The 17,578-nt window shown below is 45.3% G+C and overlaps 1 protein-coding gene across 1 annotated transcript in view; it reads right to left on the bottom strand.

Moving 5' to 3' along the window:
* MYO18B (myosin XVIIIB) overlaps nt 1-17,578 on the bottom strand; it is a 198,344-nt gene that overhangs the window by 118,975 nt on the left and 61,791 nt on the right. Inside the window, exons 13-20 of the mRNA XM_050924023.1 lie at nt 15,344-15,514; nt 13,582-13,672; nt 9,139-9,331; nt 7,728-7,808; nt 6,847-6,994; nt 4,006-4,165; nt 2,068-2,251; nt 1,483-1,684 (exon numbers count right to left, since the gene is read on the bottom strand). Coding sequence (XP_050779980.1) covers nt 1,483-1,684; nt 2,068-2,251; nt 4,006-4,165; nt 6,847-6,994; nt 7,728-7,808; nt 9,139-9,331; nt 13,582-13,672; nt 15,344-15,514 — 1,230 coding nt within the window. The remainder of the gene's footprint in view (nt 1-1,482; nt 1,685-2,067; nt 2,252-4,005; nt 4,166-6,846; nt 6,995-7,727; nt 7,809-9,138; nt 9,332-13,581; nt 13,673-15,343; nt 15,515-17,578) is intronic.

The raw sequence follows: 17,578 nt of genomic DNA, 5'->3' as shown, positions 1-17,578 counted from the left end.
ACTGCCAGGCATTTCATTGTCAGGGGAAGCTCTACAATGCACTAAATAGCATGACCCCCCAACTGTCCCTGCCCATTTAGCCCCCACCATGGCAACTGCTCTTGGAGGGGGCACTTTGGCTGATTAACACTAACATGAGTCAGAAGAAGCAGGGGACTCACTCAGCAACAGTTACTCGCCCCTGGAATCAGCCCCACCGGCCCCAGCCCAGGCACATTCTAGGTGAGATGAAAGATGCATCCAGATAAATAGAACAGTTACCAGAACTGAGTGGAAGTTGGTCTGAGCACCATGCAGCCTCAGAACTGGGACAATCTACACAGATCCTGGCTCTTTAGTGGCTCCCCTTGGCAAACTGCCTTGTGTTGTGTGGGAAATGTTTGCAAGCCTTCGGAGTTGCAGTTCTTGCAGGCACTGGCCGGGGAGCTCCATTACTGCAGAGCCCAGGGAGTGCTAGTTTTGATGTGTGGATGGAAGTGGCAGTTTGTGTGCCTTGGTTCTGACTGTTCAAATGACAGGAGATCCTGATGCTAGGGAATGTCCGGGATATCCAATTTTTAATGTAAAGGCTCAATAAGGAAAGCTCTGCCCAGCAGGAGAATCTGAACAGGCAGGGCCTGGCTTGATTTACTTTTCCCTCTGAAACATTTGTGTTGCCAGTTGCTCAGCTGGGAGCATGTCATGCTCATCCATCTCAGTGGGGAAATAAGGGAAAGGCAGCCATTAGGACTGACGAGGTTATGCACAATTCAGTGGGCACAGCTCCATGACTGTAAACTGGCAGAGGGGACTGCAGCTCCTGAGTAGGCAGAATAGGGGGACCAGACGTTAAGGGGAAAATATCAGGACTGCAGCAGAGGGGGCGTTTTAGTTAATTTTTTTACACTCACCCGTCTGGGAGTTCGGCGGCAATTCAATGGAGAGCCTTCAGTTGCAGACGGTTTTTGACGGTATTTCAGTGGCGGGTAATAAACTTTGCCACCAAAGACAGAAGCACCCGCCACCAAAATACCACTGAAGACCGTCCGCGACTGAAGGACTCTCCGCCGAATTGCCACTGAAGACCAGGAAACAAAATATCGGGACAAATGGCTTCCCGACCGTACTCTGGTCGGGATGCGGGACAAACTCCTCAAAATCAAGACAGTCCCAATTTTATCGGGACGTCTGGTCACCCTTAGGCAGAACTGCAGTCGAGGGGGTGGAGAGGTCCTGAAGAACCTCAGCCTGGGGTGAAGGAGCTAGAAGCCATGGTAAATCAACCTCTTTCCGACGGCCAAAGCAAAAGACAAGTGGGCAATCACTGCACTGCAACAGATGAAGACAGGACATGCTGAGACGTGGCTAATCAGGAGAAGGAGTGAGGAGCAGCCCTCCCTGTATTAGTAACTGCATTCCTGAGCTGCTTTGCAGGACAGCGGCTAAGGGAGGGTGAGACGATAACATGCTAAAAAACTATAGCACAGCGTAGGCTTGCCATACCGATCCTGTACAAGCGTAATGCATCTAATAGCTGGGCCCCAGACAACTGAACTCTCAGGGTTGGTACGTCCAAAGTCAGCTCTACTTCTCCTGTGATGCAGGGCTGGGAGGGCTTCCCTTCTGCACCATCTGCTCCCACTCTTGGAACAAGACAATGGACAAAGTGTATCTGGGATCGTTTTACCAGATTTGTGAGAGCATCCTGTGGTATAAATAAAAGATAAATTAGATGAGTCTGAGTTGGGGACTGAAGTAACGGAAGAACAGGAATTCCCTTTCCCCTCTTGATGGGTTTCTCAGCCACATACAAGGAGTTTCTTCAAATAACTAGGAATCAGAAACTAAACTGGCCAATGGAGAAATTTGGCACCAAGTCAGTGTCACTGTTTGAGTGAACTGTCAGCTGTGTGGAGCAGGAGCTGTCAGTTACCGTGTTTGTACAATGCCCAGTGCAACAGAGACAACGAGCCAGACGAGGCGTCAGGAGGCTCTCATGAAATAAGCAGCAAGGGGCTCTATAATATAAAGGCACTTTGACCCACCCCTTATGATACGTAAGGGTATCAAGACAACTCTGTTACTCACCATCTGAAGTTTGATCTGAGCACACACAGATTTCTTCTTCACAGCTGCCAAGCTGCTGGTGAAGGTCTTCCTCACACAACCAGTACGCTGCAAAGCTTGCTGGGAATTTCCCTCCAGACCTGCCACTGATCGGCAAATCAGGGGCATTTTGGACCGAGGCAGAAACAGCTTCTTCAGAGCATCTCTGTCAGAAATGAAACAGTGAAGTAAACCAGCCATGGTCACAAACGGGCTGATTGATAAGATCACAGAAATGCCACAATAATGGCCCAAAGGTGAATGGAAAACCTTTTCCTTTCAACTTACTTCAAAACGGAATAAAAACCATGATTGTGCAATGGCAAGCACACTGCTAAGGAAAGTGACTGGATACTGTAGATTCCTTACCTATGGGGAATCTGCCACATTGTGTCATCATTGTCTGAAATGCAGTATTTCCTGGAATGATGTGCCAAGAACCAGAGTTTCCTTCTGGATGTTTAACCAGGAATTGTATCCCAGCACATATGCTAGAGGCAAGCACTGGAACTAGGTACCGAACCTCAAATCATTTGGCACCTGTTTCTCCAGCCTTACCCAAATGATAAGAATTTCTGCAAGACTGGGTCAACCAAATGCCATTTCTGCTGGCTTTGCAGCATTTTCATGTCTGATCCCAGCTGGACTCCAGCAACAAAATACAATAGCAATAGTGCTGATGTTACATTCTGCTTTTCATGTCTGAAGCACTTGAGAAACCCAAAGGGACCAATTCTGCACCTATTATTCACACCAAATAGCACTTGCCTGAGTAGTCCCATTGAAGATAATGGGTACTTCTCACTCTGATTAAGGGTTGCAGAATCAGGACCTAAAGTAGTGAATACTCAAAATACCTCAGGGAGCTAGGTAAGGGAGAGTATTATCAGCCCCCTTTCACAGATGGGGACACTAAAAGAGAGAAGTGAAGTGACTTGTCCACCATGATCAAAGAGGAGTGAATATCACAGCTAGGATGATAACTCAGAAACTGCTGGCTGCCCCTCCAGCGCTCAGACCATGAGATCCTGCCCCTCTCTCCCCTAAATGATGTCAGGAAAGGCAACCAAACCTTCACAAACTTCTGCCAAGTTTGGCTCTGAGTTTGAGGTGAGGTTTCAGGAAGGGAGAGAGAGCTCTTGGATGACCCAAACCAGTTTGCGCATTGCTGCTACTAACTGCTGTGATTTGCCCTTGGGACTTGTGTAAATGACTGCACGCCCTTCAGAATTCTGGTTTCTTAGTAAAAATTCACACTTGATCTGTTATGAAAACATGGAACGGTTATTCCTGATGTGACGAAAGAGGAACTGAAATCTGTTCTCTATAGCACGAAGCGGCCGTGGAGACAGGTGGTTTAACTGTGGCAAACATTCCAGTAAGCTATCCCCGACTTCAGGAAGGATTATGCAACTAGGGCAATTATTTTCCTTAACTTCTCTGGGACTGAGCTAGGCTGAAGCTGCTCTCAAAACAGCCAATGAGGACGACCTGCCAACCACTTTGATGTATCTTTATAAATGCTACAAAAGGTATAATTTCCACTTTATGATCCCCAGTTGGTTCAAAAATACCCATAAAAGTCTTAGGCTTAATAAAAGATGGGAGGAAAAACCACATGCAGCATTTCCTGCCTCCAAAATGGAATCGTTTTCCCCTCCGTTAACTTTGCTTTAGCCCCAGGGAAAAGTTCTACAAATTCCAGTCCCAGTTAAAACACTTTGTTTCATTAAGGATGGATGTTATCCCTAGAACAGTTCTCATTGGCGACGATCATTATCGCTAGTGCTGCAGTGACAGAGAGCGCGCTGCGGATGTACCCTGCTTCCTAGCTCTGATTTACCTTGTCACAAGATGCCCTGCTTGAGCTATCTGCTTCTCTACTGCACACTGCCCAGGACGTCTGCTCCTGATACTTACATTTTGGATTGCTGCAGGACTTGAATGGAGTTTTGGGCTGACAGGTTCAGCTTGGCTTTATTTATCCAGCCAGTGAGGTCGTAACGAACGGGATCTTTGCCCAGTTGGTGGAAGATCTCAAACTGCAGCATCTGCTCACACTTGCGAAGGAAACCTTCCTCTGGAATGTCAATACACCAGCAAGCAGAGGTTATTCAAGGTCAATGGGGTGAAGTCAGCAAAGCTGCACAAACAGGGGGCTATTGTCCAGCTAATATGACTGGAGTTTCTATGGGATGTGTCCAGTAACACAAATCTGAGGTAGCTCAGTATAGTAAGAGACCCTGCAGCGTTAGGCTTGTGAAGGGTGGCACTGACATAACAGCTAATGTACATTGCACCTCCTTTGTGTGCCGACAGCTGCACCTGTCCAAGAGAAGCAGGGGCAGAGACTCTGCCTGCAGGTTGTACATTCCTGTATCCCTGACCTTGGAATGGAACCTCTGTCCTGCACCCTCCCAATTCCTGTCCCAGCAGAGAAAGTAGCCAGATTAGTGAAGTGCAGTGTCATATGGATGCATATTAAATTAAAATACTCAAACAGGTACCACACTGGCCTTTCCCCTGGTGCAGTTCTGCTGACTTCTGGAAAACAATAGAGCTAGAAAGCAGCTGTGAAGCCTGAAAAAACTCAGCCACCTGTGCCATTCTCCACCCCCGCATGCTGCTGCCTTTCCTTAGGGCATAGCATGCCCAGGCATAGCCCCTGCTGCCAGTGGGGCCCCCACCAACCCAGCAGACAGGGAGGTGGAGATGCTCACAGTCAGGGCTGGCTCCAGGCACCAGCGCAGGAAGCAGGTGCTTGTGGCACCACATCTGGGTCTTCAGCGGCAATTTGGCGGTGGGTCCCTCGGTCCCTCTAGGAGGGAAGGACCGGCCACCGAATTGCCTCTGAAAAACGAAGCAGTGCGGTAGAGCTGCCTCCGAAGTGCCACCCATTGCAGCTTTTTTTTTTTGCTTTTTTTTTTCTTCTTTGCCACTTGGGGTGGCAAAAAAAATGGAGCTGGCCATGCTCAAAGTCTCACACTTGTTGCCTGGGCAGACTCCCGCTTCCTGTCTATTTATAAATGGTGCCTATAGCACATATTATATAAAAGGTCTTTTTTCTGGGTCACTCAGATTAGCAGCACTAAGGTTTCTTTAAGTTTCCTGCACACTGCAGAGAAGACAGTGTTCATGGGCCTGCTCCTCAGTTCACATGAATCAGCCCAGCTCCTCTGACTTCAGTGCCAACTTACACCAGCTGTGGCTCGGGCTCTATACGTTTAAGTTTGCTTCCTGGATTTTAAGTTATTTTAGAGCTGAGTCTGACACACTACTGGTCTTGTTCCCAACTTCAAAGGTGCTGTCAGAGGCACATGCTGCAGCTAACCTAAGGAATCCAGCAGGCTGCTGGGCAGTAACTAAAACTATTTTCTCAGCGGTGTTGATATTTGTCACAAACTCTTCTACCACCCTTAACCTGGGCAATTTCACAGGATGAGAATGTTGGGAATTTTTCAGTCTAGTTGTCCGGGTTAGCATGGGCAGACTGTTCTACACTGTATGACTGGGTGACTACAGATGTGCTGAACACATGGTAATCCTTTCTATGCTTGACCTACCCAGAAATAATGTGGGTATTGCATCTGGAAACTGGCTTTCCTTTAGATGCACCATCACTCGGACACCAACCTTAATCATTTCGTTTGACTCTAGTCTGCTTCAGCTCCCCTGGAAGCAAATGGCAAAGCATCCACTGATTGGAGTAAATGTACTTAGTTGGCACCGTACATCTGCTCACACAAAATTTCATCTCCAGTTCCAATGCTGAGGATTTATTCAATGATGCAAAGGTAAATACTGTACATGCATCAAAATCTGGAACTTCCATTAAAGTCAAGCTCATCCCATCCCATGTCCACTAGAGAGCACCAGGAATGCCACTGCAGCCTGGCAAGCCAGCTGGTCAGCAGGGATGGAGAGATTATTGGTTCCCATATATGGATGAGATGTTAGGCCAGGCAGTACGGTATTAAGAAGTTATATGTTGAGTCCAAAATGCTATCTCAGTAGTTGCACAGGCTTTTAAGGCCACTTTGTTAGAGAATACGACTGGTGATCCCACAAAAATGCATGTGCACCCACAAAACCCAACCCAACATAAAGAGGTGCCTGCTTCTACTCACTAATGTGTGTGTTGTGAGTTCAGTGGGCCAATGTGCTTTTTTGTGGCTCCCCCTTTACACCCTCCTTTGTAAATATGGACCTTCTGTTAATAGTTGCTATTCATCGTATTCAGGAGATGCAAAGGCAGAAAGCTAAGGTTTGATCAAGTGCAGCTAGAGGCCCCTGAAGAGGTTATAGCACCAACTGGAGAAAGGCTAGAATGATTGTGCAGTCAGAGACTCTGAGGCCTCCATTCCTCTCCGTGCCCTTTCATGGGGCACTTTCAAGGATTCATGCTGACACTGACTGCCCAAAGACCTGGCAGAAAGCTGAGAGGATGGGGGAAGGGTATACTGCATGTAACATCCATTGAACCAAAGTGCCTCCCCCAGCTCAGCGACGGGCTTTCCCCAGATAAAATGCTGGGAGTCACATTTGCTTGCAGTAGCCAATAGAGTCAGACCCAGGCTGAGCCCGGCCCTTTGCTGCCAACGAACAATCACCAGCCCTGGTCCCCAAGCAGAGTGCAGCCCACTGAGGCATTTGATTTGCCAGATGATTTCTGAACCTTTCCAAGCCCAGGGGAGGTGCCAACGGAGGGGCAGCGCCCATCGCCTCTGCAGACTTTACCAGCAGAGCCCCCTTGTTCCTTACCCTCACTCTCTGTGCCCTTCTTGGCAAAGTATGAGCACAGGCGGTTGAGCACCGCGTGGTCGCTGGAGCCCGGAATCAAAACCTCTTCATCCAGAATCCAGAGCAAGCCCTTGGGCTCTTCTGCCTGGCCCCCAGGCGGCACCTGCAGCTGGTAAAATGATACAACCCATCAGAACATCTCCCACGTGCAGTGAGGAGGGCAGGGGAGGCAAGTGGAGACGCGAGTTCAGCCGGTCCTGTTAAATGAGGCATTACATTACCCTCTAGTGATGGCTCTTTGGTCACTTATGTAAAATGAGTTTGGATTATGTACCCGTATCCCCAAAAACTCAGCAGGCACTAAGGAGCCCCTCTGCTCAGACTGTTTGCTGTCTCAGGCCAATAACTGACTGGACCATAGAGACTGAAGTCCTGTGAAGTTTGATGATGGTGTCCATCCAGGTGAAGGCTGAGGAGCATGGACCGGCTAGTGTGTGTGGGGAAGCAGGCACTGCTGCCACCCATGCTTTAGGTGCTTTAGGGACAACCAGATACTTCCTTCTCTGTAGCTGTTATTTGGGCTCTTCACTAGCACTAGGCCATAGCTTTAAAAAAGCAGCCACAGGGAACATACCATGAAACATTAAGAACCTAACTGCAGCCTTTGCGCCAACCCGCCCGCCCGCCCAAGTCACTATTCCATTCCTGTCACCCCAATGTCAGCGCACCTCATGTTAGCGCATTGCCTCAGGAAATCCTTTGTTCACTGCGAAAGGGAGACTAATCCTCGTGAAATGCAAGATCCATAACTAGCAACATTCCTAGCACTTATTCCCTTCGCCGCCAGCCTGGAGATGGACAGAGAACAACCAGCTGTTGCTACTGCTTCCTGGCCATGTTACCTGTGAGGAGTTCTGATCGATGACAGACACCGTGGCCATTGGAGAGAGCTCTGGCAGATCAAAAGGCACCTCAACATTTTCCTGGAAAACATTAGTGAGAAGTTTGCTTCATTGAGAAGCTGACATTTGAAATCCAAGAGGAAATAAACTTGCAAGAAGAAAAACAGTGTCTGCTCCTTCTCCCCCCTTGCTGAGTGACAGCCTGAAGTTGGCTGATCAAAGCTCCTGTATCAGAAATCTTTGAGCTGACTGCACTGGCAAAGCCTCACCTGACATGACTGGGTAATTCTGTCACGATGAGGGTGCTCACAAGGTTTCTGCAGTGGTTTGGGTGAATGGCAGAGAAGTTGCATAAATAATGGAAGTGATAATAAAGGAGGACTTAACAAGGAAGCATCTTGAGAACAATCAATTATTTAATTTGCAGCTTGCAGGCTTTTTATTGTTTTTACTCAGTTTTCCTCTCAAGCTGAGAATTCTAAGTCAACAACCCCATGTTACCAGGCGCCTGTTTCTACAGCTGTTAACTTTCTCAGCCTCACTGCCCCACATAGACACAAGCCAGCCATTCATTACTGACAGCATCTTCCTTGTGCTACATCATCGAATTGTGCCGCTCCCCAAAGGGGATTTCAGCACTTCTGAAAAACATCATTTTACACACATGCTTTGGCTTTGTGCAGCTAATGTAACCATTTCATGCTCAGGGCAGCCGTGAGTTAAGTGGCTCCTGGCCCCAGCAGCAGATGAATCAGGTGTTTTCAGCAGAATTCACAGATTTAATGTTTTTCCAGGTGAAGTGAGTGAGGCAGCTGACTGCGATTTCAGATACGGGACCTGCTCCCACACATTGAGATCGAACCAGTTCAAAGGCGGGGTCCCAGATTTAAATGGAGACTAAAAACACAGGCTGATATCAAGACAAATTGTGCCTGAACATTATGAGTGAGGCAAGTAACATCAATATTAAAATGCAGATTAATTTTTGACTTGCTGCAATTGTTTGTGGATTTTATATCAACTTGTTTCCTGGATAATTGAACATTTTCTTTTCTTTTCTCTACCTGGCACACGGGGGTACAAAGAGAAGTGCTCAGCTCTGTCACTAGCAGGGCCTCCTCAAGCCACCTCCAACGTGACAAAGCCACTCAAAGGAAAGTCCAAGCCAGTGATGAAATCTAACAGGATTTCTGTTGGGACCACAAGGAGCTGATGGGGAAGGAGAACCACACAAACAAGGGGGGAAGGGGACATTGCTTAAGACTTCAATCTCCATTCAGATTTTGCGATGCTTTTAGCAGTATTTCTCTCATTCAAAGCCAGTGTTTAAAAAGCCGTGGGCACTCTAGCTGATATGCATCAAGTGGAACAGCAATCGAGATTCTAGAGGGGGTCAGAGCAGGGGCCTCACCTCCCTGTACCTCTCCAGCTCGGACATGAACGTTCTCTTGTAGAACAGTGCCTGCAGCTGCTCATGCACATAGTTGTGACAAAGTTCTTCAAAAGTAGCTGCTCGCTCCTTCTTCTGGTGTCGAGGGTTGTGGAAACCAGGGGTGTCCACCACCATGATGGAAGCCATGGAGAGGTGACTGGATGAAAAAGACCTGAGAAAACACAGTAAAAATAGTGTGGAAGCTTTAGACAAGAACATATCTGAGTCCTATTTGATTAATTGAAATTATTTCCTTCCCCAAATGTAAATATTCTTTCCTCCTGTAACTATCATTCCAGGAGGCACTTTTAATCATTACAGTCCTATGACCCTAAGAAATAATAACACCACATTTAATATCTCAACAATGCCTAGTTGGTTGGCATATGTTTGTGTCTTTAAAACAGTGCTAATAACCACATAGCTACTGATATTTTCCAGTACTTTAGAATTTGAACTTTATCCAAGTCCTCCTTGTTTTATTTATTACTGGTGACTGCTTCCAGCCCAGAACAGAAGATCTGGCATAGCTTGTTCCTGACCTGGACTAATAAACTTTTCAAGGATGACGGGTTGAGACGCCTTTTCTTAGGCACCATACCTGAAATATGGAGTCCTCAGACCTAAGTCGTCTTAACTTTGGGTGGCAGAACTGGTCCTAAAGATGGTTAATTGATCCACATTGACTATGTTAATGGCAGTTTTAAGTTCCAAAGTATCGACTGTAGGAAAATAAAGGGTGTGATATTGCTACTGTGGAAGAATGCTGGGGAAATGATTGAGGAAATGTATAACCGCAAACGCAGAGCGCAGCAAGTATGTTCTGAGAGAGAGTCATATTGTAGGTCGCTGGGAGAGAAACCATCTTTCCAACAACTTCTTCTAAGTTTTGTTTCCATCCATGCCAAATACTTCACATAAAAATAACTGTGGGAACATGACCTGGAGAAAGCTTTGTGGTTTTTTCGAATATCTTTTTCTGAAAAGGTTGAGTTACTCTGCTCTCCTTCAGATGAATTGTTTTATGTCGTTTCCCATCTCCTCCTCCCATGGCATGATACAACACGATTTGTATAGCTGCACATTCTGCACAGGGGTGAGATGTAAAATCATGTACTTCAGTCAGATGACAAATGCCAACTGAAGAAAATTGCTGAAAATAATTGAAGGAAAAAATGCTAGGCATTAGCATCCCGAAGTCTCCCTGAAAAATACAAGTTCGCAGGAAGAAACAAAAGTATTTTTAGAATTCACTTAAAGAATTTCCTATCAGCACCTTCCTCTAGCACCACTGACATGTCCTGTGATTCTGAAGTTGTAGTACAAGTTGAAAGTGATTTAAATTCATGGTACCTCATCAACTCAGTGAGAGTTAGTAACATTTTTTTGACTGCATTGAAACATACATTTTGCTCTGTGACATCATGTATCATTGTTGCAATGGCTTAAAAGGCTTTGATGGGCTGGCTTGAAAAATAAAAACAAGTGAAACAAAGCTGGTGTTAAAGGGAACGGAGGAATACAAGACACATTCTCTGAGCTAATGCTTCATTATTCAGGATTTTAGACAGCCAGCAGCAGTTTGCTCTTCCATGAGATCTCAGAGAATCATCTTTGGACAGGCTGAAATAAATCAGAAGCAACAACCTGGAGTATTTCCAGTCACAGGATTGAATTTAGATTCTGGATTTGACAACTCGAGCTGTAAATCAGAATGAAAAACAAAGAGACTTCCATGGTTTTCCCTATTGTCTTGATGTGAGTTGGCCTTGATTTACACCAGGATAAGAAAGACAGGAACCAGTTCCCAGGATTCCTTCTTTTATAGCAGCTGCAGCATCGCTGCTGAGAAGCAAGTGGGAGATGTTGGGATGGTGCAGTTGGGGTTTCCAGGCCAGAAGGCAGCATTATAACTGTTAGAAGCACCAGAAAGAGGCTGATTTAAATGTCCAGTAATCATCAGCCGCTTTTGGAGTTTGGATACAAACTCTATAATTCTTAAGAGCTAGCTCACAGCTCATAGTCAAGCTTTTCATTAGAGAATGAATCCTACCACGCAATCTGTATGGCTCAATCTTTGATTCCACAACCAGTTTATTACTCTGTACGTACTGGTAACCTTGATTCCAATCCTGCAAAGACACAACAATTATTAACAAGTAAACAAGCCAGTTCTCAACATTGCAGTGCTCCAGTGCCTGTGTGGTTTACAGGGAAATAAGGCGAGTGGAATTAATGAGGGGAACACGCCCATCTGACTGTGGAGAATACTTCACCTCAGCAGAAAATGTGCTAATTGGATATTCCAGTCTCCGAGATGCACACTGGATATAAGAAACAGAACTGAATGTGTTTTTGTCATAGAAAAAACGAATCTGATTACCATCCTCTGGCTACCAAAATCCACATAAACATGACTATCAAAGAGAAGATTTCACATCCTGGGGATCAGGAAGGTTTGGAAGGCTTTGAACTAAAGGTAGGTATGAGTATGAGTAAACTGGTAAAATCTTAACTTTAATTTCATGTCATTTGTAAAATACTCAGTTCCGTAAGTCGTGGTTTGTGATATTGACAACTTGCACTTTCAGTTTTAATAAAATGAAATATTTTAAAATAGAAAGGATGCAATGGAGCTGAAAAAGGGCAAATAATCTACAAAGTGGGACTCATAAGGGGGCATCTGGAAGCAACTCAAGAGCCTGAAGGCAAAGCTGGTTTCTGGTAGTACTAAGAAAAGGAGTTCTTTCCACCTAGGCTCATAAAGAATGCTTTGGAAAAGCAAGAAAAATCGTGAAACTTCTCAGACTGATTCTGTGAAACTAGTAAGCGCAAGTAAGTTGACAAGAGAAGAGAGGTAGCACAGAAGGAGCACAGTAGCTAACAAAGCAGAGTCCTGGGCCGTGACAGGGGCTCCCACCAACCACCACAATGCAGAATACAAATAAGAAGTGAGTGCTAGGCGGATCAGCACCACTGGGAGCCTGGGGAGCAGAGGAAAGAACTCAAAAGACCCAAAGAGTCCAAATAAGAATCAGAGAAACCTCTGAATGTTTGGGGCGCTTGCCTAACCTAGCAAAACATCCCTTCTACTCACTGTCTGACCACAGCCCATGGCACTGCAGCTTGCTATCTGCTAAGGGCCACATAAGCTCTGTGTTGGATTTTTCAAGTGCTCTGTATCCACAGTTGAGACCAGATCTGTCAAAGCACTCGGCTCCAGGCATCTCCCAGTGTGACACTTATGGTCAGACTTTCCAACGCACTGAGCTCTTGGGAAAATCTGACTCCAATTCTGGGGGCTGAGTCCTTCTGAAAATTCTGGACCAAGGAGAAAGAGTTCCAATGACTTTTAGTAGGACTTATGCTCCTAGGAGGAGCTGGGCAGATCCCTTTGCATAAGGGAGTGCGCCCGCTGTTAGTTACTAGGGCTCACAACGCAGGGGTGATTTTAGACACCCAGCTGCTGTTGGATGATCACAGCCCAGCAATAATTCAGACACTTTACCGTGTGCATCTGGTCTGGAGGTTGGCACCTATCCTGTTGGAGGAGAGCCTGACCAAAGCGGTGCTCAGCACAAGCCCTTCAGCTGGATCCCTCATGCTACAAAGAGAATGGGCTGCCAGCACCGCCTTCTTGGTCGGGGCCCCAGGAGGCTGGGATTTGTCTCCCCTTGTCCCAGAGCCTTGGTGATCTGCCGAGCAGGCCAGAGGGGCCATCTGAGGATGGTTGAGAGTCAGGCCCTGGACTGATGGGAGGCGGTGGAAAGGAGCTATTTATAGCTGGCTGGCTGAGCGGTGCTGATTCCAGCCTGAATGTTTGTCCTGTAATGTGGCTGGGGTATGGGGCTGTAATGCTAGTTAAGTGCCGTGATGTCCAGGTACCAGCTTTTATCATTTAAATCCAGACAAATAGATACAAAAATGACCAAGTCGCATGGCTATTTTTGAAAATCCGACCCAAGATACAGAGCATCCTGCACACAAAGGAACCAAAAACATCCGTGAGCAAGTAGCTGCTGCATTGTGCTCCAGGAGCCTTTCTGCCTGCTTCTTCATTGCCAGGCGGCCAAACACATCCCGGCTGGCGATGAGCAGAACAATCTATCGAGCATGCTGTAGGATCCTTTAACAAGTTCATTCTTTGACTTTCTGATGATTCTCTTCTGTTACAGAAATATTCTTCAGATAACCTTTCTGCAGCAACCAGGGGCTACATACCACGTGCATCTCTTCAGAGTGCATTCGGTGAAGATTTCTCTGTATTAATGTCAGGGATGGGGAACATAAGGGACAAACATAAAGGACATAAATCTTTCTATGTATTTATACATTGTTTATCACAGCCTTCCGCTCTCTACTAGCCCAGGAGAGACTTATTTGTTTGTTCTCTTAATTGCCTGGCTTAGGAACACTCAATACCTGTTGATTAGAGAGACAACAGCAGCAAACAGTTCTTCATAGAGACCTGCAGCCATCCCCTCCACACATTCCACTCCAGTCATCTTGGGCCCTAGAGGATACAAAGAGAAAAGAGGACAGCAGAGCAAGACACTGAATGATTTATTTTCAATCCTTTTTGATCTTCCATAGACAGACTTGATAATAACTCCATCACCTGCTCCCGATAGAATATAATTTGCACCAATCCTAATTCCTATGTCCAAGGCACTATATAAATCCATTTACATGAGGAATAAATATTTGCATGAGCTTCCCTGAACTGCTCCAATGTCTCTTACCTGATTTGTATTTTGTAATAAAGGCTTTACAGTATAGAGACTGGTCTCACAAACTCTTACTCACACAAGTATATCCTACCAGAGTGCACTCCAGTCAGTTAGGACTACTCATATGAGTATGGGCTGATTCTTAATTTCCATGAAATCAGAGAGTCACACACACACACACACTCTCTCTCTCTCTCTCTCTCTCTACCTGCATGATGAAAAGAGGCTACCTTTACATACTGCCTTTTTTTTTTTTTTTTGATAGCTCTTAAAACATTTTACACTCTTCCTTTAACCCTGGAACCTGAGCTGGTTGCTAGGAAACAAATAGCCTCCTAGCACCTTTCTCAAATGTGACAGTCCTTTCCATGGCAGATGTCAGAGTCTGAGAACCGTGAACACTGGCTGCAAACACACAAAGGGGAAAAACAACTTTCAAAAGGAAAATATCACCAAAAGAAGGGAGAAAAATAAAACAGACACACTGAAATCAGAGGGATACTGGCTGTGAATTACACTCAGTGCCCAGATGTCAGCAGGGAGCAAAACATTCTTGGCTTCTCAGCCAAATGATTTCCACTTGCTACTTAAAAATACTTGACATTTACAATTCAAATAACTATTTGTTAGGACTGATGCTCCCCTCCTCCACTGCTGCTTTTCAGCCTGCTTGCAGGAAATAGTTGGCAAGTGCATGTTCAATAGTTCTCCTGTTGGTTTCAGCACAATGCAAAATTGTTACAAAAATACACACACGTGAGTAACAAAAGAAATGACAGAGGTGTGGCAGCTTGCTGGTCTTGGGAAAGGCATCAACCTGTTTTGGAGTGTCACTGCCTCTTCTGAGGGCTCATTTGCCTGTTCTGTTCAGGTAGTGCTGTTTCTTCTTGTGGCATACAAAGAAAAGTGCGAATGACATGCAGATGGCAAGGGCATAGCCTAGTCCTAGGGATTCGAATGACTTTGGAGATGTTCAACACATCTGATAATGCAGATAGTGAAACAAATATCATCTAGCTCACCCTAATTTACAGGAGGAGAGAAGAAGTTGTGTGTGCCCATGATAGCCGTGCTCCAGCAGGATCTCACTTGCAAAATGGAGCAGGGTCTCATTGAAACAGGGTCTTTCTGACAAATGTATCTTCACTTTGCAAAGACTGATTTTTAGACCATGTTACTTGACCTTCCTTGTAGTAGGATTGTAGGATTAATTATCTTAAGATGCTCTGAAGAAGTCACATATATGATCAGTATTATAAATTGAGGACAATTACATTAATTATCTTTAAAAAAAATCTTTAACATAACTATGTTTAAAGGATCACAGCACTGGTGAGAGATGGGTGATGTATATCTTTCGAGAACACGCCGCAAATACTCTAACTATTCCTTGGTCAAGTCAAGAACAATACACATCAATGATACTTATAGGAAAGGATGGAAAAGTCTGATACCAGCATTTCGTTCCTCATCTTTGCTCAGCCGACTCGTTCCAGATGTGACCTGTTCTATTATCTGTTTCAGATGGTGCTTGAAGACTGCTGTTGTGAGCTCCTCAAAATCACAACCCAGTACATCTGCAGCATTGTTAGCCCACTCAAATTTCATGAACTGCTTCCTGCCAACTGACAAGAGAGGAGAAAAGAAAATAGAATCACACAAAACAAGCCAGAAGATCACAAACAGCTACATCTGACCACCTTCCATTCCCAACCCATGTCTACTCATAGGTATAGAAAGCAAACCCATCGTTTACCATGGAAAGGGTGGAGTGGGGTGGAAGATCATCCTCCTGGCGAGACCTATTTACTCTTTCCCCACCAAGCAAAGAAGGATTTCACTCTTCCCTGAATACATAAATTGTTCCTCACATGCAACTTTCAAACCCCCCTCCCCACTGCCTTCACTGACCTCAGAATAAGATGGACACGGTCACATGCTAAGGGAAGGTTCTGGAAAGAATTCATCCAGATGAAAACAGGCAAAAAAAATCAAAACAAATCCCGACCTTCTGACCTGAATGTTTTCTGAGCATGGAATGAGAGCCTGCCTACCTCACATTCATGTTTTGAGGTACATTATAGTGCTAAATGCTCAGGTAAAGGCTATAAATAAATGTTCTTGTTTTCACCTTGAAATTGTGGTTGCCATTAATAATTTTACCTTTTGCATAATTGCCATTATCTTGTTATTCCCTGCACCTGGTGGAGAGAACACTACAAATACCACAGAAACATTAATTACTCACAAATAACAATGGTAAAGATTTTAGCGGTGACCAAGGCCTGGTCCACACTACGCTGTTAAACCGATTATAACAGCGTTAAAAAGATTTAACGCTGCACCCGTCCACACTACACTGCTCTTTATATCGATTTAAAGGGCTCTTTAAATCAATTTCTGTACTCCTACAAAACGAGAGGAGTAACGCTAAAATCGATATTACTATATCGATTTAGGGTTAGTGTGGACACAAATCGACATTATTGGCCTCATTATTTTACAGTAGCTACCCACAGTGCACGGCTCCAGAAATCGACACTAGCCTCAGACCACGGACGCTCACCACCGAATTAATGTGCCTAGTGTGGACGGGCACAATCGACTTTATAATATCTGTTTTATAAAATCGGTTTAAGCTAATTCAAATTTATCCTGTAGTGTAGACGTACCCCAAGTAACAAAAGAAATGGGGCAGATGGTCGTACGTATAACAGTGACACACTAAACAAAGATAGGAAAAAATCTGCAAATGCAAGGTCATGTGATCTGGAAATGATTTTTTTCGATAGAAAGTACTTTAAAATAAATTGCTGTTCAGGTGTAATATGGCAGAGCTAATTAGTTACAGCATGATGAAACCCATTCATAAAGAATACAGAGTAGAATAAAACTGACTGCTATAATTAGGTTTAATTTCACCTCCACAGAGCGCTTTATATTTTAAAACCTGTATTTACAGTTGGAGCTGCAGCAAACCCACGCATATTTTAAATGCTGGAAAGAAGCACCACCTCCAGACTATGGCACTTCCTGCAGTTTTCCCTGTAGCCTCACATCTAGTGGAGACACCACTCTTTGATCTAGCCCCCAGTGCTTACAGAGGGGCATGTGTGCCAGCTGCAAAGGGTGGCACCATTCAGTCTGGGAAGAATCACTGCTTGTGCGTTTGTGTTTTAAAAGGATTAAGTAGGCCTCTGCACTGGGGGCAAATGTGGGGCTTGAAAAGGCTTGGGAGAGTGGGAGGAAAGGGAACTGGAGAGAAGCCAAGTGTCCCAGAGCCTTTCTCAGGAGCCTTCCTCAGCTCAGCACAGCAGATAGGAATGCTAAAGAAAAGCAGGTATCAGAGGGGTAGTCGGGTTAGTCTGGATCTGTAAAAAGCAACAAAGAATCCTGTGGCACCTTAAAGACTAACAGAGGTATTGGAGCATAAGCTTTCGGGGGGGAATACCCACTTTGTCGGATGCAGCTGCACCCACGAAAGCTCATGCTCCAATACGTCTGTTAGCCTATAAGGTGCCACAGGACTCTCTGTTGCTTTTTACAGACAAGCAGGCTGCATGTTATTCATATGTACGTGTCACTGCTCAAGTTACTATTCCAGCTCAGTGGCAAGGACCTGAGCTCCGGGAGCACTGAGCTGTGCCATGGAGACTAGGCAGGAACCCAGCACTGGAATCAGCTAGAGA

The sequence above is a fragment of the Gopherus flavomarginatus genome, chromosome 15 (assembly GCF_025201925.1).
Source record: "Gopherus flavomarginatus isolate rGopFla2 chromosome 15, rGopFla2.mat.asm, whole genome shotgun sequence".
NCBI lineage: Eukaryota > Metazoa > Chordata > Testudines > Testudinidae > Gopherus > Gopherus flavomarginatus.
Note: the sequence above shows the minus strand (reverse complement) of the source record. Positions and strands in the feature narration are given on the sequence as shown.